Genomic DNA, 18,190 nt, shown 5'->3' on the forward strand with positions numbered 1-18,190 from the left:
ATGGAACAGAGTCCATCCATTTCCACAAAATGTTTACTCGTTGAATCATACTTTAGTTACATTAACCCAGACCATCTGAAGTGCTAACCAAGTGTGCAATACAAAATAGCAATTTCCAAATGCAGCAGCAGAGCCAAATGCCTAGTCAGATGTCTGCTCAGAATATGAAGGACAGCGTGTTAATCAATCATTTGATAATTATAGAAAAGATCAAATGAATGAATCAGTTTCATAATGACATGTATATACAGATGCGATTTTGATAACAGATCAGGCATACACATTAGTTTTATTGAAACATTACCAATAAGATAAATATAGGCAAGAGAAAAGCAACTATCTTAAAAATGATAGATAACAACTATTAAGCAACTTTAGAAAAAAAAACAAAGTGAGACCTTGCAGGAGTCAGAACAACAAGACACAAGTTAACATGAATCATAAGCATCATGGGGAGCTAATTGAGCTCCAACATCCACTACACAACGAAACCAGTTTCCTACAAATCACAAATTATAAAGTAATTTCAAGTTAAAATGAGATGTAGAACACACCTCAGATGCAACATAGACAAAATTGTCTACTGTCCGCCAATACCTAGCCGGACGAAGTCCATTACGATCAAGACAAGCGCCAACTGTCTTCCCATCACTGTGCCATTCAGATAGAATATCAACAATCAGAAAGGAGAATGACACCTGGGGAAAACAAATATATAACTAAAAAACATAACTCTTCAAAATAGATTAATCTTCTAGGCCAATATCCATAAATCTGTGCACATATATAGCACTTGTACATATGCATGTAGGCATGCAAATTGGTATATATAACTGCGTATGTATACAATTAAGAAAAAATGAGACTTTCAAGAATAAGACAACGCATCAATGCATATTATCACTGATTTCAGCACACTTATAATGGTATTCCTATTTTTCACTGTCCTGCAAATACAAAATGTATAAAAGCTTCATTGTACCTCAAAAGTGAATGCATAATAGCTCTAGTCAAGCATGAACATGCATATGGGACAAACACATATAACCTAACATCAATTAAGTGACTGCAGTACATTTAGCATGATGTTCCCAGGTTGTTAGCAGGTGTAGTTGCAGTTTTTAGCCACTACATAAATCTCATTCTCCTAAGCACACTTGGGGCACTCTAGGCATGCACCTAGCACCTAGCACCTAGCACCTAGCCTTGAAGCAAGCCTCACATACAACATTGCTCTAGGGTTTTGTATAAGCCAATAGATTTCTGCTATTTGTTGAACTTTTTAGTTCTATAATTGGCATTGATGTAAAGCTCAAAAGTCTAAAAGAACGAACCACAGCAACAACATCAACCAAGAAAAGCAAGATCTGCTCAAGTTCTGATAGTCCTACATGATTGGAAATACCCTGTGGATACAATATTATCTTTTAAGTTTACATGATTTGATAGATGTCTAACTTAGTTCTTCGCATGTATCAAAAACAAGTCTTGCACAGTTTAAACCTTTAAGAAGTAACTTATAAGAAAAACAAATTAACGTCAGAGTCTATATAGTCTTTTTTCTTATTAGTTGTTATACACGTTTCTCAAAAAGGAGCATTGAAGGTGCTTCACATTTTGCAAGGGTCTGGGAAGAATTATCTACCTTAGGCAGACTCCCAATTCTGGTATTTTGTAGAGAGACAATTTCCAAAATAAAAGTTTATATACTATATTTCAATGATAAGCATCGAACTTAGCCTATGTGGGATTGTACGCTCTATGCCTAGCACCTGAACTTTAGGGGATATTGAAAATTAAATATGCGGTCACTTTTAACAACATTGGATAGATCCAAATAGTGTTTAGGCGGCTCAGAAATAGTTAATTATAAAAATATAGGCTCATTTGAATTTATTATTCTTTGTGGTCATTTGAATTTATTATTCTTTGCGATCATTTGGTTTTATTATTGTTTGTGGTCAAAATTCTTGTACTCAATAATGCTGGTGACAGGAACAACTTGTTAGGGCTGACTTACAAACCAAAAACAGACCACTACTTTAAATGATTATTATTTCATAATCAACTAACACTTTCGAAGTCCAAGTGGGTCCTTGAAAGTCTTACCTGAATAAGAGTAAAGCAGGCCCATCCCAAGTTTCCATTTGACCTTTGTAATAGTCGTAAAAGTCAACAACCTGGAGAAAATAAACCAATTATGTTTTAGTCAAGTGTAATTGCTGTAAAATGTTTTAAAAGCCATCTTTTACCTAAAAAATTGTAGTTACTGCATAGAAGAAAAAAAAGGAAAAGAAAAGAAAAACTCAATAAGTGGCAATCAGATTCAGCTTAAGGAAAAAAAAAAAAGATAAAGAGTTAACAGACTATAGATTAAAAAACAAGAAAAGGAATGACGATCAAATATCTACTATTTGATAGAGATGAGGTGAATGAGAAAAGATCCATGATTGAAGCTAAATACATAGCTCTGTCGGCTTCATTTAGATGGTGTAGCATCCAGAAAAAAAAAACTATTAAATTCAAAACTTTAGGAAAGAAAAGTATACAAAATGACTCATCTGATTAGAAGCAACACAAAGAGTTCCTATAAAGACAATCTTCATTACAATAGCGCGCTCACTGATGCACGTTAAATAGAAATATGAATTTTAAAAAATAAGTACCTCAGGATATTTTATTGTTAGGGTTGGATGATTCTTGTATGCCTCTGGGACAAGAATCATCAGAGCCTCCTCAGGATTGCGACCACTTCTTATTAACAACTATAATGAACAAAAAGCAGACAGAAGGCAAAGTTAGAAGAGCCACATAAAAACTAATGAAAAATAAAATTCACATACTTACCAATCCTACTGTACTAAAGAAGACAGCAAGCAAGCTTTCTCCCTTTGTTCTGACTAGCAACCCACCACATGTAATGTTATTAGTCAATAATCCTATTGACTCCATCTATTATGCATACTCTGATAGGAAATGGAAAAAACGATTCTCATCGAACAACTACTCATCTAGCGTATCTACAAGTAAATATGCAAATACAGGTTCAATCAAACTAAGTTCCCTGGATTATTAAAAGCAAGCATGGAGTTTCAGAAAACAGTTGAAACAACTTAAGTCTGACAGGCTAGCTTCTCTATCCTAATTCTTGCCAATTGTTCTAGTTCTTTTCCAGATTGTAATAACATTGAAAGAATAAAGTAGTTAAGTAGTTCTAGTAACAAACAAGTAACAGTTCATTCAAGCTAAATATGAAAATAACACCATCAGTATAACAGTGGTAGCTCGTACTTCTGCTGCACTATCAAGATTTGCAGAATCTGATGCTTTTGGGTTACCAAAAGGACGAATTTCATTTTCACGGCCACGCCAGACAGGAGATTTTAATGAGCTTTCTCGAGATTGCATCCAGTTCAAGTTACCCTGCATTCACATTTTAGAATTAAAATAAGGAGATTTGCACATAATTTCTAATTCACAGATCACTGTTGTAGAGAACTTTATTACCTGTATGGTATTGATTTCTCCATTATGACCAAGAAGCCGCATTGGCTGAGCGAGAGGCCACCTTGGACTAGTATTTGTACTATATCTTCGATGATAAATGGCAAAAGGTGATTTATAAAGATCACTCTGAAGGTCAGAATAAAATAAACCAAGAACTTCTGAGCGAAGCATTCCCTTATAAACAATTGTTTGATTAGACAAAGAACATATGTAAAGCTCATTGCCCCATCTTTCCGAAGTTGCTGCCCTTTCAATCAGCTTCCGACATATGTAGAATTCCCGTTCAATGTCATCAACACTTTCGTCCTTCACAATTCTAACAAAGACCTGCTGTATGTTGGGCATTGTCTCTTTTGCATAAAAACCTACTATCGATTTATTTACAGGAACAGGCCTCCATCCAAGCACCTCAAGGCCCTCTTGTTTAAAAACATTTTCAACAACTACATAAAGAATTAAATTTTATAATCAAAAAGTAGATAATATGGATAGCATCAGTTGAACACATTAACTTGCACTGGCAAAACATAACTCATGGCATAATGAGAAATACAATCTTTACTTCAATATCATGCATTTTGAGGAATGCAGATGCAAAACACTTTCTGAAACTACATACATAGGCCAGTAACAAATGTCTACAACACTTTGGTTGCCTGAGACACTTGTCATAAAACAAAAATATTGGTTCCTCGGGGATAAGGTTTGTCCTCATAGAAAATTATTGACTCTAGAGATATGGTAATATGGAGAAGACAAAATTGTTTCAATTCCACCAAGCATTAGGCCTCAGACATGAAGAATAAAAGAAATAAATCTTCCCAACAAAGCCAAAGGTGAATATGACATGCAAACAACAGAAATTAGATATACAATATTCATTTAAATCAAATAAAACAAGAAAACCAATGTAGATCTATATCAAATCCAGACTTAAAGCGGATGATAAGAAAAGTAAAATGCAGTGCCCTTGTAAGTAAGAAGTTAAAATAGCAATAACAATCCACTAAAGCATAGAATTGATTGGACTTAAACTCCTCTATGTAATCACCTTGCTTAGCTTCTTTCATAAGATTATCATCCTTCGGAAGGAAAACCATCCCAACACCGGTATGCAACTTATCAAAGGAAGCAATCCCTTGCTTGTCAGCCCAATTATTAAATAGATCCCATGGAATTGAAGTCATCAGTCCTGATCCATCACCAGAATCATTGTCTGCTCCACAACCACCACGATGTTCCATGCAGCCAAGAGCTGTAAGGGCATCCTTCACAACCTCGTGTGATGCTTTGTTTTCCAAATTAGCAATAAATCCAACTCCACAAGCACCTCTTTCTGATATTATGTCATCCAAGTTAGCAACCTGAAGAATGTGGAAATCGAGTGAACAGAAGTAGATGGATCATTCATTTCATAAATATAAACATCAATACAGTCAACTAGCAAAAACAATTCATGACATCATTGAGGAATATCATCTTAGTTTCCAAAGCATGCATGCTTTTAGTTTCTAATGAAGCACTGGAAAATAAACGAGCAAAAAAAATTTACTTATCCGTAAAAGGGAATATTCCAAAAAATAAAAAGAATACAATTTGAACATTGCAAGATAACAAGTAATTTCTTTATGTCCAACAAGGATACTGTTAGAGATCCCATATCACTAAAGAACAAGAAATATAAACAATCTATAGGGGTTAAGGTCCGACCAACCAAGTGGCTAGTTCTAGTCATTTTGGTATTGGTTGGATCCAAGCTCAATTCTATTAGTTGGGCTCCACACTCATTCATTTAACTCTCGCCTTAATCAAATTAATTCAATTTCTAATATGGTATTAGAGCAGGTCTAGACCGATTTCTTAATTTCCCGACTTCCCGTCTAAATATCCAGTCCAGTTTCAAGTGACAACTGGGCATCAAAGTCAAATCCAAGTTGCACTTGGCAAGAGTGTTAGAGATCCCACATCACTAAGGAATAAGAAATATAAACAATTTATAAGGGTTAAGATCCAACCAACCAAGTGGGTAGTTCTAGTCATTTTGGTATTGGTTGGACTCGAGTCTAATTATATTAGTTGGGCTCTACATTCACTCATTCATTGAACTCTTATCTTAATCAAATTAATTCAATTTTTAATACTAAACTTCCTACCTTCCCATAGTCCATAAATTAGCCAAAGGGATGACGTTTTAGACTTCCTTTCCCATGATCCACATGAGTAAAAATAATTCAATATAGCATATTAAAACTCCAGTGAATTCCGACCCTTAAATATTAAGTCGCTAATCAGTAACAAAACATATTAAACTACTCAAAAGTTAAGCTCTTTGTAAGGCAAGCGAGAAAAAGTTTGAAAATAGAAGTACAGAGCAAAGGCATTTCAAAGTATGGCCTGAGTTCAGTCTTAATCCTATTTTTATATAAAGAACTTTTCCAACCAATGCATATAGGTCAGTTAAGAAAATTATAAATATAGTAGAAGGGCATTTTTCTGGAATTCGCATCCAATTACAATGAAAAAGATGGAGGTCCACTGTTAAAATCTAAAGAACACTTTCAAGTTTTGCTATTCCCTTATGGGTACTATAAGAACTAGATCCAATCAGTTCACTATTAATTTATTCCAAGTAATATAAGTCAACAACATTTACTCACATCAAAATTTACTCCAAACATATGCATTTGATTACAAAATATTCAAACTTAATTCTAGAACAAACTAAAATATAATAATACTACATAAAATACACTTATAAGAATAGGTTTCAAAGGAGCCGCTACATTTAAGAGAAGGGGTAATATAAAAACAGGATTGCAAGTCTCTTATTTGTAGTTTGGTTCCTTTATTAGTTTCATTTGTGGTCTTCATATATAAATTAAGAATCGAAAGTTGTTAGGGTTGTGCTTCCTATTCAGAAGCGATATTCCTATCCACATTAGGATGGATAATCAAGGAGACATGAATGAGCAGGCTGCATAATTTTAAACCTTAATTAAAATTATTGGAGAGTATTTAAGCAGCATTATGTTCTTTCTAAAGGGTATGATTTGTTCCTAGTCATAACTGTCTAGATTTATCTAAATCTTACCATTCTTTTACTATTTCTTCCCACAGTATTTCTGAAACCAAATGCAGAACTTAGCAACTATTCACATCCCAAATCCATTCTCCACCATATAAAACCCCTATCATTTTTTTCTATTCTGTTCTCTGTCATCTTTTGGATTAAAATCATGATTTACCACTTCAATCCACATTATCAATCTAACTCTCCCTTCTTGTCAAGCAAAATTCAGACATCCTCAATTTGCATTAATACATCTAATTAGATATGGCACTACTAAGTTAGCTCCTAAACCATATAAAGCTGGTGCCAAATTGATCTAGCATTGACACTAACACACGATTCAATGCTAGATTACATTACATCTACACCTTAAACATCCTTGAATCTACTGTAGAGACCACCAAAAAGGGAAACAGAACTGAGTTTCATAGAGGTCAGCTGCTGTATACCCTAATAAATACATGTGACACATATTCATAAAGTAGAAGAAAATTAATAAAAAACTGAATAAACAAGGAATAGAAATTACCAGATAGAAAATACCATATGAATACTAAAACTACGAGGAGAAAAACCCTAAGTTAAACAACTAAAAACTATCTATAATTTACTATGTTTGTGTTTGTGAAAAGGGTTTATACTTTCTATTCCTCAATACCCTCATTAATCAGAAAAAAGAATTAACTTATTGTACGTCAAGGGGAAAATTCAAATTCACCAATAAAGGAAAATCACATACAAAAATCCCTTTAAAGAAAACAAAGAAAAGCTGTATTTGTGAAAGACCAATATGTTGAGGGAGAGGCGTTATTTTCACCAATAGTCCCTTCTAGATTTAATGATGCTATTTCAAGTAAGAGTATATTTATCTATTAATCTTTTCCACATTAATGTTGTACTGTTTCTTTTTAAAAGAAATTCACCACCAAAAAATATTAATAAATTTGGAGTTCTAACAGAGTTATTAAGTTACGATTGGAATTGATTTTGGACAATTCCAATGATGACTATATAGCAAGCTTTGGTAGGAAGAGTATATGAGATTATGTTAAAGGAATGGAAAAGAATGCAAAATTTAAAATCCATTCAGCATGATTTGCAAAATTATAGGATAAGATAGAGGATAAAGAGGAAAAGGTGTGTATTAACGATTGTACAGTAAGATTCCTGAAACCAATAAGTTTATGGTTTATCATACATTCTCTATTAATTTAAGGAAAAGTATGGAAAAAAATTGAAACACTTTGAAGCAAACTCGTACTATTTTTAAAAAACGAAATTATACAAAAAACAAAAGAACTTAAACAATAACAAAAAAAAGCCCTGAATAGCTACAATACAATTAAAAATAATGAATTCTAAATATAGCAATGATGACCCTTAAACAATAAAGTTCCTATTATTACTAAATAGCTCTCAATTCGTTCTTATCTTCAAGTGGTTCACATATTCACCAATAAAGAAGCAATAAAGCATATCAATTCATTAAATCCAATAGAATGAAAAGTTGCAGCTCGCCAGAAAATAGAACCATAAGACCTATGGGTTATAAGCTCATCTTAAAATTCAACAATTTGAGCTACCAAAAATCCATCCTTGCTCTCTTCATTAACACTTAATTTTCCAAATAAATTTACTTCAGCAACTTCGTGAATCTCAACGCAATCTTTTCTAGCAATGCTTCAATATCTTTATTACATTTTCGTTTTCACCAGCTTCATTAACCTCTTTTGCAAGATTACTAGATCTAGATTTAGTTTCACCAAAATTTAATTCCTTTGGTAGTCTCCAAATCTTCTTTGAATTATCATCAATTTGCTACTTTTCAGCTTCACCGATTTGATTTTCTTCAACTTCAAGAAATTGCATTTGGATCTTACCCTCTTGGTTTTGTTAATTGCAACTTTCAATGTCAAGTTATTGATGGTTAAACAGAATCTAGATTTTCATGCTTTAAATGCACACTGAAAATTAAACTGCCAGCATAAAAATTCTTCAATCTCTTGTAGCACCTATCCAATTTCCAACTTAAATGATCCAGTTTCTTCACCTTTGAAGCACATTCCACCCATCAGCTGCCTCATATTTGACATTTAAAGTAGCCGTGTTAACCTATTACTTTCCACCTAATAATTGAACTAAAGGACCAGTTTATGAAATCCTTCTTGTAAACTTACCAACAAAGACTTTACAATCCCTCAAATTAGAATATTGTCTACGAATAAATTGGCTGCAAAAAGGAATCCCCAATGCTATTTCCATTATACACACAATCCAAAAGTAATAATTCTAGTAAGACTTGTCCCATCACAATTATCATCATCAAGGAGATTGCTTCAGACTCTAAGTGTGTTTGGGATTGTTGTTGGGTGTTAAAAAAGCAGATTTAGAGTTTTTTTTATTTAGTATATTTTTAAAAAAAAATTATAAATTGTTTTTCTCAAACCTGTTTCTGAAAAATGCATTAAATTACCTACTTTTTGCAAAAGCAATTTTCAAAATTCAAAAAATAAACTAAAATAAAAATTGAGATTGGAAAAGTATTTCTCCAAACTCGCCAAGTAACCCCTCTATAGTATGCCACAAAAAAGCGCCAAGTGAAACCTAGTTCTAATACCACCTAATCTGGGATGATGACAAACAGGCTATACAACGTCTGTGCACAAAGGAAATTAGATAATCGGAATCGGATCATCCAAAGAACAAAATGAACTGAATTTGACTAAAATAACCTACTCTATCTCCCAAGAAAGTACATAAGGAACATACCATAAGGTATTAAAGAAAGAATCTAATTATGTTTGAGATAGAAATTAATACAATAGCAATCCTAAATCACTCTAAGAAAACTTAAAATTCAAAGACAAACAGAAACTCAAAAGTAACTAAATCATTAGAAATATGTAGATTAATTTAAAGTTCTAAGATACTGATTAGTCAACATTTTCTAAAGTAAGAATGTAGAAGTTGATGCCAAAGCCAAACAAAGTTTTTAGCTTATCTATCTAAATGAAAAGGAATGATTTGAAAAAAAAAATTAAAAAAAAAAATGAGTATACATACAATAAAAAAGAGAAAGCAACTAATCAGATAAACACGTGTTGAGGGCGTGTTTGGTTCTGTTAACAAATCGACTCCAATGAGTATACCTTTGGTTTGAGATCAGGTAGAGGAAGCGACTGAGAACGAACAGTGGAGTTAACAAATCGAGAGAAACTGTTCCGCTGAATCGATGAATTAGAATCACAAGACGAGGATGAGACTCCAATTCTCCTACTTCTTCGTTTGGATTGACAGTATAATCCAACGAAATCAACAAAGAAGTGATTGTTACTGTTAAATTTATTAGTATAAGCAAGAACCGAACACGGTGCCTTTGCAATGGAACTACTACTAGCTGAGTTTAGAAGAAGCTGAGAGGACGACGCCGACGAAGACGCCGTCGTTTGCAGAGCCATGACTGAGTGAACGCGCGAGTGCAGAGAAACAGAACAATAAGAAACGTCTTTTTTTTTTTTAAAGAGAGAGAGTCAGAGTGTAGTGTGGAATGATCGTGTGGAGAAGAAAGGAAATAAAAAGGATTTGGGGATTGGTGAGTGGATAAAGAGGAGAAAGTACTGCAGCCACCCGCCTCTTCTCTGGACTTTATTTCATCTTTTTTTAATTCCCTTTTTTTCTTCTCTTCTATGATTTTAATGTGTTATATTTCATTTGGTCGTTTAAAAATTGTGTTGTGTGTTTCTCAGTCTGTCTATTAGTTAGTATAGTGTGCTGTTATGAGGAACTTGGACGGAGCTGTGGGCGCGTGTGGTCCACCGTGTCACAGTCAACTACTACTTTCGCTTTCGGGTGTTGTAAAGGCCATTTGCCCCTTTTCTAGTTCTTTTTTTCATTTATTTATTTATTTATTTATTTATATTTAATGTGTGTTTTTTTCCTGCCATTCCCATAAGTTGTTGAGCAAATGCAAGCATGAAAGGACTCTCGTTTACTTTAAAAACATAATATCAAATTAAGTAGGCATGAAGAGTATGGGAAAACTTTCAAACTTTAATAGTTATCCGTGCATAATAGATATAATCTAATAAAATTTTAATATTTAATATTAATTTATAAAATTTTAGTATTTAATATTAATTTATAAAATTTTAATATATAATAATAATTTATCTATTTTTAATCTTTTAATTTCTATAAAACTTTAAAATTTTATTAGTATATTAATATAAAAATTATTTTAAATTATTTATTAATTAATATATTATTTGTTAAAATTAAAGTGAGTGTTTAATTAGAAATACAATTTATGAATCAATAAATTAACAGAAAAAACTATGATATTATCCATAGGCTTGAATCACATATATTAAAAATTTATTAATCATATTAATAGAAATATGATAGTATTAAAAGTGTCGCATAAACCTATTACGGGCAGAAAAATAATCAAAATAAATAACTCTCAATTTAGAATAAAGAAATAAGAGTATAGAGCATTAAATAATTTTTTTATAAATATTTACTCGTAGCTCTCGTTTGATACCGGATAAAGTAAATCACACAATATAGATATAATGCAAACATTCTTTTCTTTTCAGTCTCATGCTCTTGAGTTCTTAGATTTCTCATATTTGTCCAACTCGAATATTATAGTCAATAGAGCAAAGTATCAATGTTGGATCATATAGTTTCTTTGAGAAAATTTTAATTTAATTAAAAGTTTGGATTGAATTCTTATTTATATTTATATATGGTAATTAAATTGTAAACTAAGTTAAATTAAATCAAGGCTATAATTTATATAAGTTAATATATTATTATGAAAAACTTTTAGCTATTTCACTATATCACACTTCGGCTATTTTATATTTAAATTTTATAAATATTATTCATTAAAAGTGAGTGCCACTAAAAAAAAATTTATGGAACTAGTTTATATGTTCTTTTAAGTTAACACAGACTTGTGATATGTTTAATATCTTCTTGCAATTTTTATACATTGTTGGTCTTTACTTTCATCATTCATGTTATTTTAGTAATACTTTTTTTGCATGTTTTGCTATATCTTTAGACGCTAATATTGGTTATTTTTATTGTATTTTTTACTAAATTTGATACTTTCATCATTCATTACTATATTTTTAGATGTTGCTATTGATTAATTTAATGATTGAAGAATGCTTAACGAGCCTGAGCTCGAGCTTGAATTGTGCTTAACGAGCTCTAACTCAAGCTTTTCTCATTATACAACTACTTAACGAATCAAATTCGGACAAAGTTCAAGCTGTTCATCGAACCGAGCTAGTTACAAATCGAGCTCAAGCTATTCGTGAGCCTAATTATTTGCAAATGAGTCGAGCTTGAGCTCCATTATAAAAGCTTGAATCGAGCTCGAGCCTCTACTAAAAATAAATAAACTAAACCTGAACTTATTGATATTCGGCTTGGTTCGATTACAGCCCCATATTTCTTTATTTCAATGTATTTAATATAATTAATTATAGGGCAAATATGTATTTATACCTCTGAACTTGTATGGATTAATCAGTTTAACACTTTAACTTTTAATTTAACCGAACAGACACTTGAATTTATTCTTTTTAATATTGAAACAACTTTAAATTTCAAGTTAACTTAATATACACCTGAATTTTATTTTTTGAAGTACTTAAATATTTTTGTGTAATGCATGTGGATGTATTGATTGAAGACACATGTAAAAAATATTAAAAGATTATTAAAAAAGTAAATTTAAGTGTTTATTAAGTTAAATCGAAAGCTAAAGTATCAAACTGATTAAATGATCAAAGTTCATGAGCATTTATATTCATTTAGCGTTAATTACACAAACAATAAAAAAAGATATAAACATTGATTACAAAAGTCTACTACTATATTTAAGGGATAAGTACAAAAAACTATCATGTGATTTCACTCTTTGGCAAAATGCGGCATGTGATTTATTTTGTGACAAAAGACTAGCCTATAGTTTACTTCATTAACAAATTAGTGTCAAACATTCTAACGCTCTTTATTAGCTCTAGTGTATTTTTACAATTTCATACCCTATATTTTTTCTTTGTAATATTCTTATATCCTATACTTTATTTCGTTTGCCTCTTACATATCCCAATCAACTTATAGAATTAATATTTATGATTTGATACTAATATAATATGAACCATTAATAATAAATTATTTTATAATAATACTACATAATTATATGTCTAAAAAATTTATAAATATACTTAAAATATATTCAAAATATTATCTTTTAATTTAATTAGAAATTATAAAAATATATATTATTATCATTTAATTCAAGCCCCAAACAATCACTTAGCTATCAAATTACTTGAAAATAACTATTGTATTAAAATCAAATTAAATTTAAGAAATACCTTATAAAATATATATCATATTAATTTGATTTAGTACTAAAGTATAAAAAGATAACACACAAAGTATAAAAGTGTTATAAAGAAAAACCATAAGGTATGTAATTACAAAAACATGAAACCAGAGCCAATAAACAGTGTTAGCATGTGTCACGACCCCACCCGAGGGCCCGTGACCGGCACTAGGGAATGGGTAGGCGTAAGGCCACCGAAACTCGTAGTAAGCCTAACACTCACTGACTTAAACAAATCTCATCTCAAATTTATATTATTAAAGCCACAAATTATCTTAATAATTACATTTTACATAATTAATTCGGTCTGCCAGAAAAATTAGGCGAGACCCGAAACTCATAAAATTTACAACTGATACCTCTACTATTGCAACTGCGGAGAATCTAAGATTTTTACAATTTGACATACCAAATCAAACACCACCCGATGAAGAAGAAGTAGGGTTACTGAGTAAGAGTCGCGGAAGACTAAGAATCAAGAAATGGGACCTCTCGAGTGAGTTAAAATCAAATAATCTAGAGACTATTGCGGTCTTCACGGGAAAATATTAATCGTTCGAATCGATATGAAACCATGCACGTAAATACAACTCATATTATAATCATACCAAATAAATAAATAAATAAAATATATTTTTATTTTTACAGGACGAGTGGCTCAGTAGAACCCTAACCCAGAGAGCAATGCTCGACCGGGGACCTTACCTCCAGTCTGGTCACTTAAGTATCCAAATAAGCCTACGCCCGGAAGCAATGCTCGACTGGGACCTTACTCCAGATCTCATTCCAATAGGATCGGGCGCCCGGAGAGCAATGCTTAACCAGGTCCTTAACTCCAGTCCGGTCACTTAATATTCAAATAAGCCGGCCTGAGGAGGCGAACCGACTGTGGTCCTTTACTCCGACATCTCACTCAAATCGGCCTAGAGAGCCATGCTCGACCAGGGCAAAACTCATAATAATCTTATTACCGCAATTTACTCAAATCAGCCCAGAGAGCCATGCTCGACCAAGGCAAAACTCATAATAATCTTATTACTCGCGAATTTACTCAAATCGGTAGAGCCATGCTCGACCGAGGGCGAACCCATAAAATCTTATTACCCGTCCATGATCATTATATTCTACAAGCCACATTTTCCAAATCGCAATCGCCACATTTAATAAATATTATTGTCTAAAGAAGTCATTCAACCATATCAAAATAACGATTAACAAATTAGAGTAAGACATCATGCAACTCATGTGAAAAACTGATAATATTTGGTATTATCATAACATTACTATAATAATACTTATATTATCTTCAATAATTAATGATCCAGTGAAATTATTTACGTTGCGATACTAATAACCATATTAAGCATAAACTTTCAAAATAACATATTAAATTCAGACTTAACAATAGTGCAACGATTAAGTGACTTTAACTCACAGGTTTTGGGCAACCTTCTAGCTCTGCTCCGATGCCTCGGTTGGAGCGAGCCGAACAGACAGATCATCTAATCACGGAAAAATAATTTATCAATTATACTGAAACAATCGATCATTAATCCTAGGTCTAGACTCTTAGAACTGACTGTCTAAGAATCTCGACTCGGGAGAATTCTACCGAAAATCCGGCAGAACCTCCCCTACAACATGGACATTTACCCCCCGTAAAAATGGGTCCATGACCTGTCAGAAAAATACTTCAAATAACCAACAATTTAAACAACGGGAATCGGGTCCCCAACTTCACTATTTTTCCCGACTCCGTCACACAATACAAAACACGAGGCAGGCAAACTAACAGACAATTATTTTTGACTCACAAATATCATCAAATACTCAATATAATCCAATAGACACACAATTAAACCAAAAATTACAAAATTAACGGGCCAGAGAAAATTACCGAGACGCTCGGTCGCTCGGTCGACTCACCTCCAGCCGCCGGAGTCCGATCGACGATCCGAACTCACCATCGGACTCGAAACGACGTACTGACGGCGATCCCCGCTTTTAATTTTTCGATCTGACACCCGATCATCCGGAGAGATTTACGGACAATCTCGGCCGTCGATTTGCAAACGAAGCCCGATCGCCACGAAACCGGTGCCAATGCGAAGCTTGAGCTGAGAGAGTCGGGATACGTCCTCCGATCGTCCATCCTCCGTCGGAGCTCGTCAGAAAAAGTCGAAAAACGCTCTACCGCCACTCTAAATTTCACTTTACGGATCTTGCAACTCCGACCACCCCAGGCGTCGCCACCGCCGCCGAAGAGCCAGGAGGAGGCCGTCGCCACTCGACTCGGCCGCCAACACCGGGAAGCGGGGACCGGACTCCTCCCACGTGATTCCTGCTGCTGAAGCTGGTTCTCCACCGCCGCCGCACCCGCCATCTCCGGCCACCAAGCGCCACGCGACGCCACCGCCTTCCTCTTCTTCTTCTTCGGCCATCACCCTCTCTCTCTCTCTCCCGATCTACTTTCTCTCTGCCCGATCCCATTCTTTTCAATATCGACATTAGGACCCCGAACTTTTCTTTATTACAATTTGGTCCCTCAACTTTATTAATTACTTACAATTTCATCTAGCAGAATTCCAATTTAACCCCTAAACTTTTCCTTAGCCTTTCAATTAAACCCTTAACTAATTAATTTGGGCCAAATCCGAATTATTGTAAATACATAATTACATAAATACCCCTGACCGACATATTTATTTACAAAAATACCAAACTCACAAATTTCCATTAAAACCCCATAAAAATAAAATTATACTTTCAATCCTTATTCCAAAATAAATTTCCAATTTAAAATTTAATACCACTAATCAATTAAAATACCAATTTTTTAAAATTCTTTTATAAAAACATCCCTTACAATTTCTACCATAATTTTTCCAATATATAATTTTATTTATACATATACATATACATTGGGGGAAAATTAGAATAACCAAAAATATATTCTACCCTTCAAATAATTTACTTAATTAATTCTTAAAATTTCAACTAATTGGGTATAGAAAAAGTAATTCATTCAATTGACTAATATTAAAATTTCCATTAAATCTTTTCAAATTAAACCAAATAAAAATAAAGCTAAAATTAACTTAAATAGAAACTCATTAAATATATAAAAATTCCGGGTATTACAGTATGTTTGCTAATAATTTGTTAACGGAATAAACCATATGGTAGTAGTTTATCAAAATAAATCACACACCCGTTTTTGCAAATGAGTGATACCACAAGGTAGTATTTTTTGTACTTATCTCTATTTTCAATTATAATATTAGAAATACAAAGTTCTATAAATATCATTTCACCAACAGGATTAAGTATAAAGTAAAAAAAAATGAGTACTCAAAACGCCATTAAGTTATAGCCTCCTCATAGCATCTCTAATTGTGCTCTTTACTTTAAAGAGCAAAACTTATATATTAAATAACATCTTAAAGAATATTTCAATATAAAGAGTAAATAAAATTTATTTAAGTCCCATGGAATTTTTATATTTTACTCTTTATTTTATTTTTATTTTGATAAGCATTAATGATTTTAATTTATCTTTTATTTTTCTATTAATTAGCATCTATCCCCATGCTTTATGCAATTAGATTTTATTTTAAAAAATATATCAAATAGTTATATTAAATCTATTTTTTATATTTAGAAAAGTTCATTATTTAGGCAATGAATCTCTTAAATCTACATCAATGCATTGCTATTAAAAGGGTACATTTAAATAATAATTCAATGCTACCTGACTCGTATTCTTAAAAATTTATAGTATAGCAAGTGTTTATAAGGCTTTTGGTGATTCTTGGGGTGGACAAGATAGGAGATGTGTTGATATGTTTTGAGAATTTTGATAGCATGATGGAGCTTGAGAGTGGATCATAGCTTTGTCGTAAGATCATGTGATGGTGGTGCTTTTGATGAATTTATCAAGATTTATTTTTAATTTTTTAATTTTTTCAACTTAAGTGATGCACGATTGAATTTAGATAAGAGAATGAAATTGAGATGCTTTAAATCAGATAGGGTGACAAGTTATAAATATTTATTAATTATAATTAATATAAGACCAGGTAATAAGCGACAATTAGCATTCATTGGTTTAATAAAAAATAATAGGTGCAAGCTATTGTTAGTTTATTCTCTTTGTTTCAGCATATATATATATATATATACATATTAGGTTTTTATCAATAAGAAAATAAGAATTATAAATATCAATTAATTAAGTACATAAAATTTTGTAGTACATTTAAAGTATTTTCAATGTTGCTCTTTATTTTAAAGAATATAATTTCTATAATAAAGTGCATCTTAAGAAATATTTAAAAATAAAGAGTAAAAAGTTCAATAGACATTTTATATTTTACTTTTGTCTTCATAAACTTTAATGGATTTAATTTTTTTACCAATACAAAAATAAGAATTACAAATATCAATTAATCAAGTGGATAAAAACTCATAATGCATTTATTAAATATAAAATAGAGAGTGAAGTTTGGCTTTCCATATGTAGCAAGCCAACTCAACTCTCTATTTTATATTTAAAGAATAAATAGTACATTAGAGTGTTATTTTATGATATGACTCTTTAAAATAAAAAGTTTGACATATTTAAAGAGTGCATTATATATGCTCTTATTAAATATAACATAAAAAGTAAAGTTTGACTCTCTATATATAAAGAGTCAAATTAACTATCTACTTTATCTTAAAGCATAAAAAGTCTATTGAAGTTTTATTTTATGAAATGACTCAATTCTATTCTATAACCAAGTCTATTTATCAAAAATTTATTCATGCACTAAATAATATATTAGATATATTATAGAATTTATTTACTAAGTTTAAATTACTTTATACATTAATGTTAGTGGTTTGAGATTTCAATATAGAAGACTAAACTCGATGAAAATTAATATAATATAATTTGAAAATATTAAAAATATATGACACATTATCTTAATAACTTTATTTAAACTAATTAATTATGTCATATTCCAATTAGTTGCTCTTATTTCAACCTTCACAGATGCATTTAGGTTATGTTTGGTAGGATGTAAATGAAGCTTGTAATGAAATCACCATTATATTATATGTTTCATTACTTTGTTTGGTAGTAGAATTTTTTTTACATAAGATAATAACAAACACATTATATAATCAATTATTTTTAATTTAATTTGAAGTAGTTC

The 18,190-nt window shown here is 31.7% G+C and overlaps 1 protein-coding gene across 1 annotated transcript in view; it reads right to left on the bottom strand.

Moving 5' to 3' along the window:
- LOC8270489 (ferredoxin-dependent glutamate synthase, chloroplastic) overlaps positions 1 to 10,269 on the bottom strand; it is a 28,133-nt gene extending 17,864 nt beyond the window's left edge. The window contains exons 1-7 of the mRNA XM_002526868.4: positions 9,727 to 10,269; positions 4,559 to 4,871; positions 3,508 to 3,950; positions 3,292 to 3,423; positions 2,667 to 2,765; positions 2,110 to 2,180; positions 555 to 651 (exon numbers count right to left, since the gene is read on the bottom strand). Of these exons, the coding sequence (XP_002526914.1) occupies positions 555 to 651; positions 2,110 to 2,180; positions 2,667 to 2,765; positions 3,292 to 3,423; positions 3,508 to 3,950; positions 4,559 to 4,871; positions 9,727 to 10,035 (1,464 nt within the window). The 5' untranslated portion in view covers positions 10,036 to 10,269. The remainder of the gene's footprint in view (positions 1 to 554; positions 652 to 2,109; positions 2,181 to 2,666; positions 2,766 to 3,291; positions 3,424 to 3,507; positions 3,951 to 4,558; positions 4,872 to 9,726) is intronic.
- Positions 10,270 to 18,190: the final 7,921 nt, after the last annotated feature.

The sequence above is a fragment of the Ricinus communis genome, chromosome 10 (genome assembly GCF_019578655.1).
Source record: "Ricinus communis isolate WT05 ecotype wild-type chromosome 10, ASM1957865v1, whole genome shotgun sequence".
In the NCBI taxonomy this organism is placed as follows: Eukaryota; Viridiplantae; Streptophyta; class Magnoliopsida; order Malpighiales; family Euphorbiaceae; genus Ricinus; species Ricinus communis.